The sequence below is a fragment of the Trichechus manatus genome, unplaced genomic scaffold, assembly GCF_000243295.1.
Source record: "Trichechus manatus latirostris isolate Lorelei unplaced genomic scaffold, TriManLat1.0 scaffold00020, whole genome shotgun sequence".
Classification (NCBI taxonomy): Eukaryota; Metazoa; Chordata; class Mammalia; order Sirenia; family Trichechidae; genus Trichechus; species Trichechus manatus.
The window spans coordinates 4,642,126-4,655,971 of NW_004443956.1; the positions used below are offsets into that span (position 1 = coordinate 4,642,126).

General features: G+C 38.4%; 1 protein-coding gene across 1 annotated transcript in view; it reads left to right on the top strand.

The window, feature by feature from the left end:
- Window positions 1–13,846, top strand: part of RYBP (RING1 and YY1 binding protein) — an 86,968-nt gene that overhangs the window by 3,992 nt on the left and 69,130 nt on the right. The window contains exon 3 of the mRNA XM_023727905.1: window positions 5–661. Coding sequence (XP_023583673.1) covers window positions 5–661 — 657 coding nt within the window. The remainder of the gene's footprint in view (window positions 1–4; window positions 662–13,846) is intronic.

Genomic DNA, 13,846 nt, shown 5'->3' on the forward strand with positions numbered 1-13,846 from the left:
GCCGTGCGCGCCGCAGCCATGGCGGCTCCTCCTCAGCCGCCCTCCGCCGCGGCTGCCGCCGCCGCCGCCACTCCTCCCAGACAAAGGGAGATTTAACCAGGTGGGGAGGAGGGAGGGCGCGAGCAGGGGAGGGGAGAGGGAAGGAGCCGGCCCACTCCCCGCTGCCGGCCTCGGGCTGCCCCTCCGCGCCCCCTCCAGATCCGGTCCGCGGCTCCCTTCCCGGCCCCCCCAGCCTCACGCTCAAGTCCACAAGTCCGCCTGCTTCCTGCGCTGCCGCGGCCCTTCCCGGGGCGCCGCCGCCGGTGTGCAAACCGATCCTGCTCGGGTCCGGGGACTGCGGGGTGCCGGTGGGGGCGCCCCATCCCTTTACCCGGTCTCTTCCCGTCGCCGAAAAGGGTGGGTGGGTGGTCGCCCGAGCGAAGTTTCCAGCCCTGGATTCCTGCGAAATTACGACGGCTCACCAGCGCCTGTGTTTTGCTGTCTTTCCCCGCTCCCTGTGTCTTCCCTCCCCTTTCCCCCACTCCCCACTCGGAAGGCCGAAAAGACAAGCGAAACCTGCCGCAGATGAAGGCTTTTGGGATTGTAGCGTCTGCACCTTCAGAAACAGCGCTGAAGCCTTTAAGTGCAGCATCTGCGATGTGAGGAAAGGCACCTCCACCAGGTACTTGAAGAGCTACGTTACCTTTTGTTAAATGACTTTTTTTTAAGGTGGGGAGAGGCTAGTGAGCCATACTTTCTGCTTTCTTTCCAACTTGTTGATTACGGTTTTTTCTGCATGGGGGGGTGAATGGTGGTTTGTTTTATTTTATTTTTGGTTGTGTGTGTTTAGTGTTGGGTGCAAAGCCTCGTGTTCACTAAATGATTTATGAGAGGGAATTTTTCAGGTTTTCATCTTATTTCAGACACTGGACTTACTCGGCAATTGTATTCATTGGCTTATTGGTATTGGAACAAAAAGAGAGGAAGCAATGCTTTTGGTATGGATTTTAGGAAGTTAGACTTTTTTTTTTTTGCCATGTGCAGAATGGTTTTAATTTGCCTGTCTTGACTTATTTTTCTCTCTCTCCGAGAATTTTAGTGGTGATAGTACAGTAACTCCGGTTGTGCTTTTCCTGTCTTGAGCTGCAAATGTCTGTTACTTTCCTGCACTTGATAATAAGTTGGGGTTTGATGAAGTGCATTTTGTTTGGAGATCTGAGCTGTCAGTCTTTTTTCTGATTAGCTTGTACAGAGTGGTGATGGAGGACGATTTTGCAAAATGGTGAAATGGATATAGTCGCTCAGTTGAAGTTGTATTTAAAGCCTTATTATTATGAAAAGAATGTTGAAAGAATTCCTTTTCTTTTAGATGAAGGTAGTAAGCTGCATCTTGTATCAAAACCAGTTGGACGACTCCAGATTTAACATTTAGATATACTTGGATAAAATGTCAAGACTGATTTTCTAGTCTTTCGGTCACCTTTTTTCTTAATGTGTACCTAGAATTTGTTTCAGTGGTGTGAGAGTCTGAATTTAACTGTTCTTGGTGTCGTTTAATGGACTGGCATCAGACGGGGGGTGTGTATGTAAAAGAGGGAATGAGTGAGTTCCGGGTAGATTCTTCAAGACAACTTAAAAGTTGATTGCCAAAAGGCTCATTTCATCAGGTGCTTGTTTCCTGACTGGTAACCTTCCAGTATGGAGCAGTAGTACCGGCGTTCCAACCGGACATTGCTCTTTGACTAAATGAGTGTCCTGTTAGGGTTTCATTGCTTTATTTATATCGGGAGTTAAATAGGAAATTGGGCAACCTAAAAGAATATAACTGTGGGGTTAATTGGTTCAGTAACTTGTAAAATAGTTATGAGAATTCTGCTAACTCTTGAAGTAGTGGTATCTTTGAATAAAAATACTCAAGAACTAAAAATACCTTCCCATGAGTAGTTTTTAAAGGGAATTTGAGTCCCTTTTCTTTTCTCGTTATAGTGGAGTAGATGGTTTAGCGTAACTAAACATTAAGAATGATTTTCATTTTTCGTCGTAGTATCTGAAATAGGGAGTTCCACCAAATGGCATAAAAGTTTAAAAATGCATTTGTTGTTTAAAGCAATAGTGAGTGTATATTATTTATGAGTAATGTTTTTTTACATGTAGAATCCCTCAGAGGCCAAACCTCTTTATTGTGGTTTTGCTTTGAGTGTTACCGTAGATGATGTTCAAGTAAATGACTAGGAAACTCCTAAGAACTTGAGAACCTTACTGGTGAAGAGAAACTTAAACCAAACCCAGAAGTTTACATTTGATTTATTGCTGGGAAGAATTATCTCATCATGAAATGCATATCAATTTCGACATACATAAAAATCTGATTAATCAGTTTCTTAGTAGCATGTGGAAGATTTTGACTTCTGAAACAATATAGGTGTTTAAAGTTTGTTCAGGGTCACAGATGACAGTAAAATTCAATTTTTTAAACAAATGTATTACTAGTAACTAAAAATATTTTATAGTTTATTCAGGAACAGGATACTCACCTATTGTCTTTAAAGGTCTTCATGCATTTTTTGGATATCTGACATTAAGTAGGCTTTGAATGAAAATTTCGGTGATTTGTATGAGGACTTAAACTTTATTGGTTCATGATATTCTTACATAGCCTCAATTTGTTTCATCTTGATTATTGTCACTATTAATACTTTGGTGTTTTACGTCTATTTTATAAATCATTAATTGGAATGTAAATAACATTTAGGCTTTATTAGTGCTATGGCTGGGCTTCCTGTGAAGAGCTAAATTCGACAGGTTTTTATCCTGTCCTGTCCAGTGTCTTAACTGTCAACTAATTTCTTTGTGCTACCAGTTACTGCAGTTTTTTCTTAGGCTTTTTTTTTTTTTGTCATTTTCTAGTACTTCAGAGGTTTGATATGAACTTGACACATGTCTCACATAGTATTAGTCAGACTTGGTATTGATGGCGGTAGAAAACTGTTGCTGTGTAGCACAACTTAGACTTTTGTTTCGGTTTGGTTTTTAGAGGCTGGGTAATGGGCAACAATTTGTGATTTAATCCATGGACTTATTTCAGAGGGCTTTCTAACTTGTTTACTAGCATAGAAATTGGTTTCAGTGCTCTAAGCTGGTGTCTTGTATTATGTAGGCAGTCCCCAGATTACAAACGTCCTACTTGGACTTGCATACAACCCATAGTTATGAACCAACCCCAAGTTATGAACCAACTCTCGTAAAGCCTATTATAGTAAAAATTTGAGGCACATATGGTGGTTTGTAATAACAGGTGGGTGTTACATTGCGACCCATGTATCAAAACATTATTATTACTGTATTGTTAAAACTGTTGTATTGTCTTTGTTTTTTTTAAACATTTTTTATGCATAGAAATGTACACTGTATACTAAGACATTTGACTAGCTGGCGTTAGATGTGAACCTTACCTAACCGTTCGACTTACATACATATTCAACCCAAAGACAGACTTAGAATTAGTTCGTAATCCGGGGATTGCCTGTAATAGCCTTAGCTGGTTTGCTGGCCAGTGGACATTTTGGAGTTTGTTCATCGTCCTTGTTATTAGTGTCGCCACCATCTACCAGTCAACCGAGGTTGAATTAGTGGTAGTCCAGCGGGACACAGGATTGCTATTCCTCAATTTGATTAGGAAAAATATTGCCATTAAATTCCCAGGATGTGAAAGATACTCCTCAAGGCATTGAGGGATTGAAAGGTAGCTAGGACATCTACCGAAATGACCGTAATCCAAATTGTAAAGGCTCTAAGAGGTATATAAATAAGGTGATACGGGAGGTTAGAGCAGACTGGCTCGCGGAATCAATTAGAAGAATCCTCTCCTCTCCATTTCCTCTGGATGAGTGGAGTTGCTTTGTACAAAATCATCTGCTAACTGTTCACCACTGTTGCCCTGTGTATCAAATATGTTTAATTCTACAGGTGGAATCATAAAGGGGTTTCTGAATGAGATCTGTGTATTTTCTTTTTGGAGCAGCATAGAGCAGAATGACGAGAAGGTCAGAAGATCCTAAGGAGCCTGTTAAGGGAAGGAGGGGACACTTAATAGGCTTCTTGGAGGTTCAGGGGGATAGTAAACCAAAAAAAAAAAACCAAACCCATTGCTGTCAAGTTGATTCCAACTCATAGTGACCCTATAGGACAGTGTTGAACTGCCCATAGTGTTTCCAAGGAGCAGTTGGTGGATTCAGACTGCCAACCTTTTGGTTAGTGGCCAAACACTTAACCACTGCGCCACCAGGGCTCCTCAGGGGGCAGTAGAGATCTGTATTTCAATTGAAATATCAATTATGTGTTGTGTCTCTTTGGTTCTTTGATATGCTTTTTTTCCCCAACTGTGTCTTCTCACTCTGCCCTTCCTGGTTATTATTGTTTTGTAGCTTTACTGAGGTTGCCATGAGTCAGAATTGACTCAACAGCAACTAACAACATTGAGGCTTAATTTACATACCATAAAATTCACCCATTAAGTGAATGATTTTTAATCATTTGATCATTAATGATTTTTAATTTTAAAGAGTTATGCAGCCATCTCCACAGTCCAGTTTTAGAACATTTCCATCACTTCAAATGGTTCCCTCATGCCTGTCCATGACATACTTTTAAGTCTTTAACATTAGCACATGGAAGAGTCACTGAAACTGGTGAATAACCTAAGGTTGCCTCTCCACCTTGCCTGATGTACTTTAAGCCTTTCAAGGTAGAAGACAAATATACGTGTATGTGCCTGCGTGCACGAGCCTGGGGGTGTGTGCGTGTAAGATAGCAGGTGGGTGGGGAAGAAACACTATCCCTTTCCTTAGGTAATAGCCAATGTAGTATTTCCCAGCCTGCTTTGCCAGTTTCAAGAAAGAGGATACCAGCTTTAAAAGAAGGGGGAGAAAAAAAAGAAAAAGCCCACAAATGTAGGTATTTACCTGATTATTGTTCTCTTAAGTTGAAATTCTTTAGTGTTGGGCACAGTGACTTCTGGATTTGATTATAATTAAATATATTTCACTTTTGTGGTCTTCTTATTTCTTGGAATGCAATAATAATATCTTCATTGTAAAATGAAAACTACCCAGACATTGCTGCAACTCTTATTGATTAGTGTTTTTTTGATAATTGTACAGCATTTTGACCTTCGGTTTCTGCTTAAATCATACTTGGAAACTTGGAAAATTTTTTGCTTTAGATAATTAGAGCAGGTTTAGAAATTTTCTAGTTTTCATCTGCAGATTTTATCATAGTGTTGAGTTGAAATCATGTTTTATTTAACCCTTATTTACCTGTATACTATCTTTCTGAAAAGTTGACTGTTTTTAGAGCTTTTACAGATAAGTAAAAGTGAGGAAATTACTTTAGATGTGTAATAAGATTATGTGTAGACATACTAGTTTAAGAATAAAAGTTGGTGCTCAGGATATTGAATTGAAAGAATTGAAGAGGTGGTGTTTTTTGTGTGTAAAACAATATTCTTGTGTAGGGACTCCCTGATACTTTGTAGTTGTATCTTTGGTCTCCCCCTCCCCTTAAATTTAGGTACCCCGACAACTCAAAATCTCTTGCATAGTCACGAAGTACTTCAGAAGTAACTATTTTTGTTTTGTTTCAGGGAAAAAACACAACGTAATTAGTTAAACGTGAAAGTTTTGATTTTTGCTGAAAGATTCAAAAGGACATTGTCCTGTCATGCTTTTTGATAGGAAAGCTCCCAGAAAGAAGAGGAGATGCCTAAACTTGGCCAGGTCCCTTACCCATATTTCCTGGTAATCACGACTGGTTTTGCCCCATAGGTCACATTGGTTTACTTGAAGTGTTTGGCTTTTATAGAAATTCTCTGTAAAATACATAGAAAAATTAGCTCTGTCTTTCAAATCATCAGACCTTATCAAACCTTGGCGACCTCAAAGCTGGTACAAAAGTATGGTTTTAAAGACCACTCTTACCCAGAAACAGAGTAATGATTTATTTTGTATTTGTTATTTCATTTGGACTTAACTGATTTATTGATACTGACTTGGTCTTAAGTATACTGGTGACCTTCAAGTAAATTACCCGGTGGTTGTGGTCATTTGACAAGTTTTTATTGAGCACACAGCTGTCTGAGCTCTGGGCATACCATAGTGTAAAGACGCACAAGATCTCTGCTCTCATGGAGCTTAAAATACTATGGAGAGGAAGAGAAAATAAACAGGTAAACAGAAAAATAGTATAACTTCAGGTGGTGACAAGTGGGCTATGAAGAAATTAGAGCTGGATAAGGAAATTTTATAGGTGATGGGAACAAGGTGGGGTGACTGTAGATAGTGTTGAGATATGCATTCACCTTTTTAGGAAGCTCAGTAATGCTTGCTTTTGGTGCAAGGGGGTAGTTATATCTGTAGGCTTACCTGTTTGTTTAGTTCGTTCGATTGGGACAGTTTTTTAAGAGTTTGAGTCTTTATGCGCAGGCTACTAAACTTTTCTTAGTTGGTGTGTTGAAGACTAAACGTAGGCCAGCTAACTTGTAGGTATATGCTACTAGTCATTGGGATGGGAGATTACGAGTGGGTTCAGCTACGTATTATTTATTCACTTGGCGTGTATTTATTATGTACTTCAGTAGGTGCTAAAGAAATGCCAAGATTAATAAAAATGTGGATTTTATCCTCAAGTAGCTGTAATTTACCAACATAGTTGCTAGCACTAATTCGGTTCATTACTACTTTAGGTAATAGTGGGTCTCTCATATCTCCTTCACGACTTGAGCTCATATATTCTGCAGTCTTTCTGGCTTTCATTTTCTCTTTTGCCCCATCACCAGTGCCTTTTCTCTTTGTAGCATCTTCCTTTTTGCTCCCCATCACTAGCGCCCCCTCTTTTTTCCCAACCGGTTTTTTTATTTTAATTTCCCTGTGGTAAAATATATGTAACACAAAGTTGACTGTGTTAACCATTTTTTAGAGTACCATTGTTGTTACATGCCGTCGAGTCAGTTCGACTCACAGCGACCCTATAGTGTACCATTAAGTGACGTTAATTATGTTCATCGTGTTGTGCGACCACATTTGCGTGTTTATTTTTAAGTAAACCTGTTATTGAATTGTAACATAAATATGGAGATGTGTACAGATCATAAGTTTAAGGCTTGATGAATTTTCACAAAGTGAGCGCACCCATGTAACCAGCACCCAGATTAAGAAACAAATTACCAGCACCCCAGAAGCCCCTTGTGTATTCTTCCAGGCACTGCTACAATGCCCCACCCCCCGAAATCACTCTCCTGACTTGTAACAGTAGAGATTAGTTTTGCTTGTGTTTGAGTTTTGTGTAAGTGTAGTCATACAGCATGTACATTTCTGAGTCTGGCTTCTTTTACTCCGTGTTATGTTTGTGAGATTCATCCGTGCTGTTGTGTGTACTTGTTTATTTTACTAGTGCTGTTTTATCCTAGGAATATCCTAGAGTTCAACTCATTGCATGCAGAACCCTTCCTTAAACATTCTAGAGAAAGAACTTCTGTTCAGTTTAGCCTCTGCTCATTATTTGCATTCCCTACTTACTGCTGTCTTCTCCCCCCCAGTAGGGTAAGTCTGCACATCATTCTGTGAAAGGAAGAAAGCCTGGTGTGTGAAACTTTCTAGAGTACATAAAAGGAGTAACCTTTTCTTTCATCAGTAGTATTGTTGATCAGTCATTTATATTTCAAGGCATTGGTTAAATAAATGGAAGATTCCTGCTTTCAAGGAACTTAACCAACTTGCTGAAAAGATAAAACATACAAAGATAGCCAAGCTTCCAGAGATGTCAGTCTTGTGGTAGATATGGAGTGAATGAGTCCATGGTAGAGACGATAAGTGCTGTATTGTTCAGAGGAGGTAGAGACAGTCAGCCTGTCTGGGTTCAGGGAAAGCCACACTGAGTCTGTGGGATTGAAACTGGGCCTTTATGATCCCTGGTCCTAGGATTTGTTGTACAGGCTGATAACAGGTTTTTTTTTTTCTGTTTTTAGTTTTTTGCCCCCTGGGCTCCCCCATCCCTGTTTTAACTGTTTACTTTCTTCAGATGATGTCACCCACACCTTTTCATTTCTCCCCATAGACTGGTGATCCCCAGGTGCTATTTATTAGACAACCACCCACAACCACCGTATGCACACACAACAAATCCAGCATCTCCACTTGGACAACTTAAAGGCACCTCAAATCTCACAGGCTGAAAACGTGAATTCAGCTATCAAAGTGCTTTCTAAAATGCAAACAGAGCATGACCCTTTCCTGCTTAAAATTATCTCATCATTCTCACTGCCTTTAGGATAAAATCCAAATCCCTGTGCGTCATAAGGGCTCTCTGATTTGGCCCTTTTGTCTCTCTGATGTATCTGGAAGCAGCTTGCCACACACCCATCTGCCCTCCACACACGCTGTGTGTGTGTGTTTCATATTAAACTGGTTGGGGTTTTCCAAGTGTGGACCATGATATCTCACTTCCAAACCTTCCATGTGCTTTTCCTTTGAAATGCTTTTCCTTTCTTTTGTGTCCTGGTTGACTCCTATTTATCCTTTAACCCTTTTGTGACCCAATTATTTTTTCCTTTTAATTTTTTTGTTGATACTATGTGTTTTCAGTAATGGAAGGCATGCTGGATCGTTGAGTGTGTCTGAATTTTTGGTAGGTAATATGGTTCTTGTTCTATGCCTCATTCCAAAAATCGTACCCTCAGAGTCCAGAGGTACATATGTGTACCAAATAAAAAATTTTCAAAATTCATGTTTTTCCTACCAAAAATTCAGTGATTTAGCACCACCTCATACAGTACCCCGTAAAAATTGTAATTTATGGCACACGTCTTTTTTTTTCCATTTCAAACTGTTACGTAGGGCCCTGCCTGCTGGCAGCCTATACCATCAGTGGGACAACAGCTTCCCAACGAACCCCAGAGGTACAAAAATTAAGTGGTAGCTATATATACTGCCGGTCCTGAAAGGGTTAATTAAGACATCTCAGGAAGCCTGTCCATCAACCCTCAATCATGCATACCTCTGTCTTAACACTTAAACTGTACTTTTGATTTCTAATCTGTCTCCGTTATGTTGTCAACTTTGTAAGAACAGGATCTGTCTTTTCATAGCTTTATTTTCCAGTCTCTGTTACAGTGCCTGGCGCTTGTGGGATTCAGTAAATGTACGCTCAATAAGTGAAGACTGGAAGAAGGAGGTTCAGTTGGAGACCCCTTTAAAACTGTTCCAGTAAGAGTTCTAATAAAATGTTTCTTAGTAGGGCTGTTGCCTCCTGTGTGTTTCATGTTATTGGATCAGGGAAAAAGTTGTCTTTATGAAGTATGGTTTTAAAAGTAATATTCCTTTTGTTCTGGTTTTGTTTTCTAAACAAATACTAAAAGTTAAACACAGAATTTGGAGGCTGGAGTATTGAGTTTCAGCATTTTGGTACACTCAGCCTGAATGACATTAAGTGTGACAATTCTTTATCTTGTTTTGCTTCCTCATTTGGTGATTTCAGTAGCCAAAAGTCATATTGAAAGGTCTGCTGAATAAAGCAAGAGGATCAATCATGTTGTATAAAACCAATTTTGAGAAGTTAAAAATAAGATGTGATAACAGAACTAGATGTGTGTGCTTGTAGACTGGCACCTAAAGGCAGGTTTAAAATGGTTACAAAACAATTTTGAGTATTGTTGGAAATGTTAGGCTGTATATTGTGTAAGTTATGCTATCTTAACATACCCATAACTTGATAGTTGTACCTTGTACGTGATGTATATTTTCTGAGTAATTTGGATTAATTACTCAACAGAATAGTTGAAGACTTGACTCATTCACTTCATTTAGCTATAATTTCAATTCCGTGCAGTGATTGACACAGACTATGGTGCCAAAAATGAATTCTCAGTAAAGGCAATGCAGATAAACTCCTGTGTTACTCAGAAGTCATGAATAGTTGAAATCACAGGGTACACAGGTGAAGAATTTTTGTTTTGAAGTAGGATTAGATATTACCTCCTCCTTTTCCTTTCCCCTCCCTCTGCCAATTTAGAAAATCTGTTTAAATTATCCTGTGATTGGGAAAAGCAGCTAGTAGTAGAAGGGATCTATTTTTTAAAAAAAAAGCATCTTAAAACTTGTTCAAAACATTTTCCTCTACAGTTTAAGAGCATCAGTGTTACAATTTGAAGACGAAACTTTGATAGCCTTTGGGAGGGGCAAGAAATTAAGGGTGATGTAGGATGTCAGATTCATCAGCACATAGGGTCTTACCAAAGTGCATGGCAGTTAGTCAGAGAGAAAATAAACCTGGCGACTGCTTTGTAAGAACAGATCATAATATAGTAGACTGAGGTTTATTCACTTTTTCTTCATTCTTTTACAAAACTAAAAGTTGTTAATATCATCCTATGTGCCTACACGAATGGTCAAGCTTGTAAGAAACAGAAATCCAACTCAAACTGCCATAAGCAAAGGGGAAAAAAAAAAAAATTTATTAGTCCACATATCCAGTCATGAGAAGGATACCGCCTGAAGTTGCGAATCAAAGGAAGAACTGCAGGCATCTGGTCTGCAGTCACCTTCCCAACCTCTGAAGCATTCTTTGTTAACCGAAGGATGCAATACTGCGATTGGCCTAGCCTAACTCATCTGCAAGGTCTGTTACTTGAGGGGAAATGGGATGCTTACTAGGTGGGTAAGCAAACAGCTACTATAGTTTAGTACACCAGCTTTGTTACTGGGTTAATACTGATACGTTCATTTCTACTTTTAAACTATAATAATGTCCTTCAAGGTAGGAGAAGATTCTCAGCAAAGATTGATAAAATCTAAAAATACATTCTGTAGGTTGTGTTTTCTTTTACAGTTAGTTGTATTTGATCACTGCTTCTTTGTCTGTTTTTCTAGTTATGAAGGTATTACATGCTTATTACAGAAAATTTGGGGACAAAACAGAAAAACAAATAACCAAAGGTCACCCATAGTCCTGTACCCAGAATTATTGTTATTTTTTTATTGAGCAATTTACTTATTCATTGGACCACAAACATTTGAGTAACAACAGTTGTCGAGGTGTTGTGCTTTAATGTACTATTTAATTGAATTTTCAGAATGCTGTAGGGGTAGTTCCATGTGGGAGTGGGAAAATTGGTGTTATCAGAAGCCAAGTTTCTGACATCAAAGACATATCCTGGCCTATTGGTTCATTTTGGACTCGTTTCTAAGGGGAAAAATTTGTGAACCCTTAATGATTTCTGGATTTCTGTTGGTAGAAAATAAAGTTAAAATCCAGTTTTCTCCCTGTATTTTCATTTGGGAAAGAACCAAAATATGTCATTGAATACTTGGTAATGCTTGAGACCGCCTCCATTAAAGAACAGTTAAGCACACAAGGAAGCCCAGACTTAATTTTTTTTACTAAATTTGTTTAGACCGAATAGGTCTCTAACTTTAGCATTCCAGAATCACCTGGAATTCTTGTTAAAACACAAATTGCTAGGTCCTCCACCCCTAGAGTTTCTGATTCAGTAGTTTTGGGATAAGGCCTGAGAATCTGCATTTCTGACCAAGTTCCCAGGTGCTGTTGATGCTGCTGGTCTGGGAAGCACAGTTTGAGAACTACTGCTTTAGATACCCTGAAATTCTCCTAAAGAGAAGCCACCAGGCCTTCTAATGAAGTTGAAAATGGATTTTGATGTTAGGGAAACATTAAGTCTTGGCATTTCAGAGTGAACTTAAGAGAAGGGAGCAATCAGTATTCTAGGAACCATATTTTTAGTCTAGATTTGGCAGTGGAGGTGACTGCTTAATTAATGTGTACAGGGTGCAAAGTATAAGAATACTTGTAAGTTAGGACGGTACCGTGTCAGCTAGTATTTTTTTGCATTCTAAAATCAACTATTATTTTGCATTACTAACATTTGGATTGGATTTCAGACATATTGTATTAAAAAAATCTATTTCTTTGCAACGTATGTTAGATAGGACCCGTCTATAGTCAGCAAACCAACGCTCTAGTAGAAAGTTGTCAAAGAACGTGAACAAGTAATTCATAAAAGAACTACAAGTTAAGTCAACAAACATGAGGCGTGTAGAATAAGAAGATAACATTTTTTGGCAAATCAAATTTTAAAGAGTAAAAAAAATTTAGTGAGGCTTAGGAAGTGGCATTCTCATGGACCCTTAGTGGTTGTGTAAGTTGATTTTAAATTTTCTCGTGGCCAGTAGGCGTTGGTATCTAATGCCTTTAAAATTTTGAACCCTGTTACCCTACAGTTTAACTTCTAGTAGTTTGTGTGACCTGCATGTAAAAATTTCTGTGTAAGTTCATTAATTGAATTATTACAACAAAAAATTGAAAAATACCTAAGTAGGAATCAGGAGGGAATTGTTAAAAAATATGGAATGGCCATGATGGAATATTTTGCAGCTATTAATGTTTTGAGAGTTCTCATATATTGCTGCTGGGAATTTAAATGGGCTGTAAGTGGTACAGCCATCCTGGAATATTAGTTTGGCAGTTTCTTACAAAACTCAACATATACTTAACATACAACTGGACATTTTATTGCACTACTGGACATTTATCCCAGAGAAATGAAAACTTGGGTTCACACAAAACCTATTCACAGATGTTCATGGCAGCTTTATCTGTAATAACTCCAAATTGGGAACAGCTAAAATACCCATTGGTAGGTAAATGGTACATCCATACCATGGAATACTACTCAGCAGTAAAAAGGAAGAGACTATTGATGCATAAAGCAACTTGGGTGGATCTCAAGGGCATTGTGCTGAGTAAAAACGAGCTAATCTCAAAAGGTCACATACTGTAAGATTTCATTAACATTCTTGAAATGAGAACATTCTAGAGATTGAGAACAGATTAGTGGTTGCCATGGGTTAGAGGTGGGGGAGTGGAGATGTGCTTGAGGGAGATCTTTGTGGGGATAAGATAGATCCTGTATCTTGATTGTGGTGATGGTTATAGGAATCTAACGTGTGGTAAAATGGCAAAGAACTATACACACATTGTACCAATGTCATATTTCCTGGTTTTGAAATTGTACTGTGATCAAGAAGATGCAGCCATTGCGGGCACACGGGGTTAACATGGGACTCTTGTGTACAGTCTTTCCAACTTCCTGTGAATCTGTAACTATTTCAAAATAAAAAGTTAAAGCTTTGAAAGAATATGTAATGATAAAGGAAAATGCTCATAATATCATTAGAGAAAAAAAGCAAATCATGAAATGGTAAACTGTATGCTCCACTTTAATATTTCATATAATTTAACCTAATATACGTACCTAGAAGAAATGACTGATCAAGATATTAACCCTGATTGGCAGCGTTGTGTATTGTTCTTTGTGCTTTTCTGTAATTTCTATAGTATCTGTCTGGGTGGGTGAACATGTATCAGGTTTGTAGTCGGAACAAAGCAATTTTCATAACAATTTTTTATGAAACATTGTCTAATTCTGGATGATTGAAATTTAAATAAGTGGAACTATGTTTTTGTAATATGGAGTTTAAAATTTTGGGTTTATTGGCTACACTTAGTATTAAAACAGATATTTGTTAAGATAGGAAAATAATCTGTCTTTTCTGAAACACAGTTGTTGTGTTTGTGAATTTAAAGTCGTTCTGTGCACTAAATTATATTACAAGATATCCTGTATGATACTCTAGATCAGTGCTGTCCAATACAAATATTGCAAGCCATGTGTAATTCTAAATTTTCTAAGTAGCCACAGAAAGACTGTAAAAAGAAACAGGTGAACCTAATTTTAAGAATATATTTTCTTTAGCCCACTATATCCAGAATATTACCAATTTAACATGTAGTCAGTATA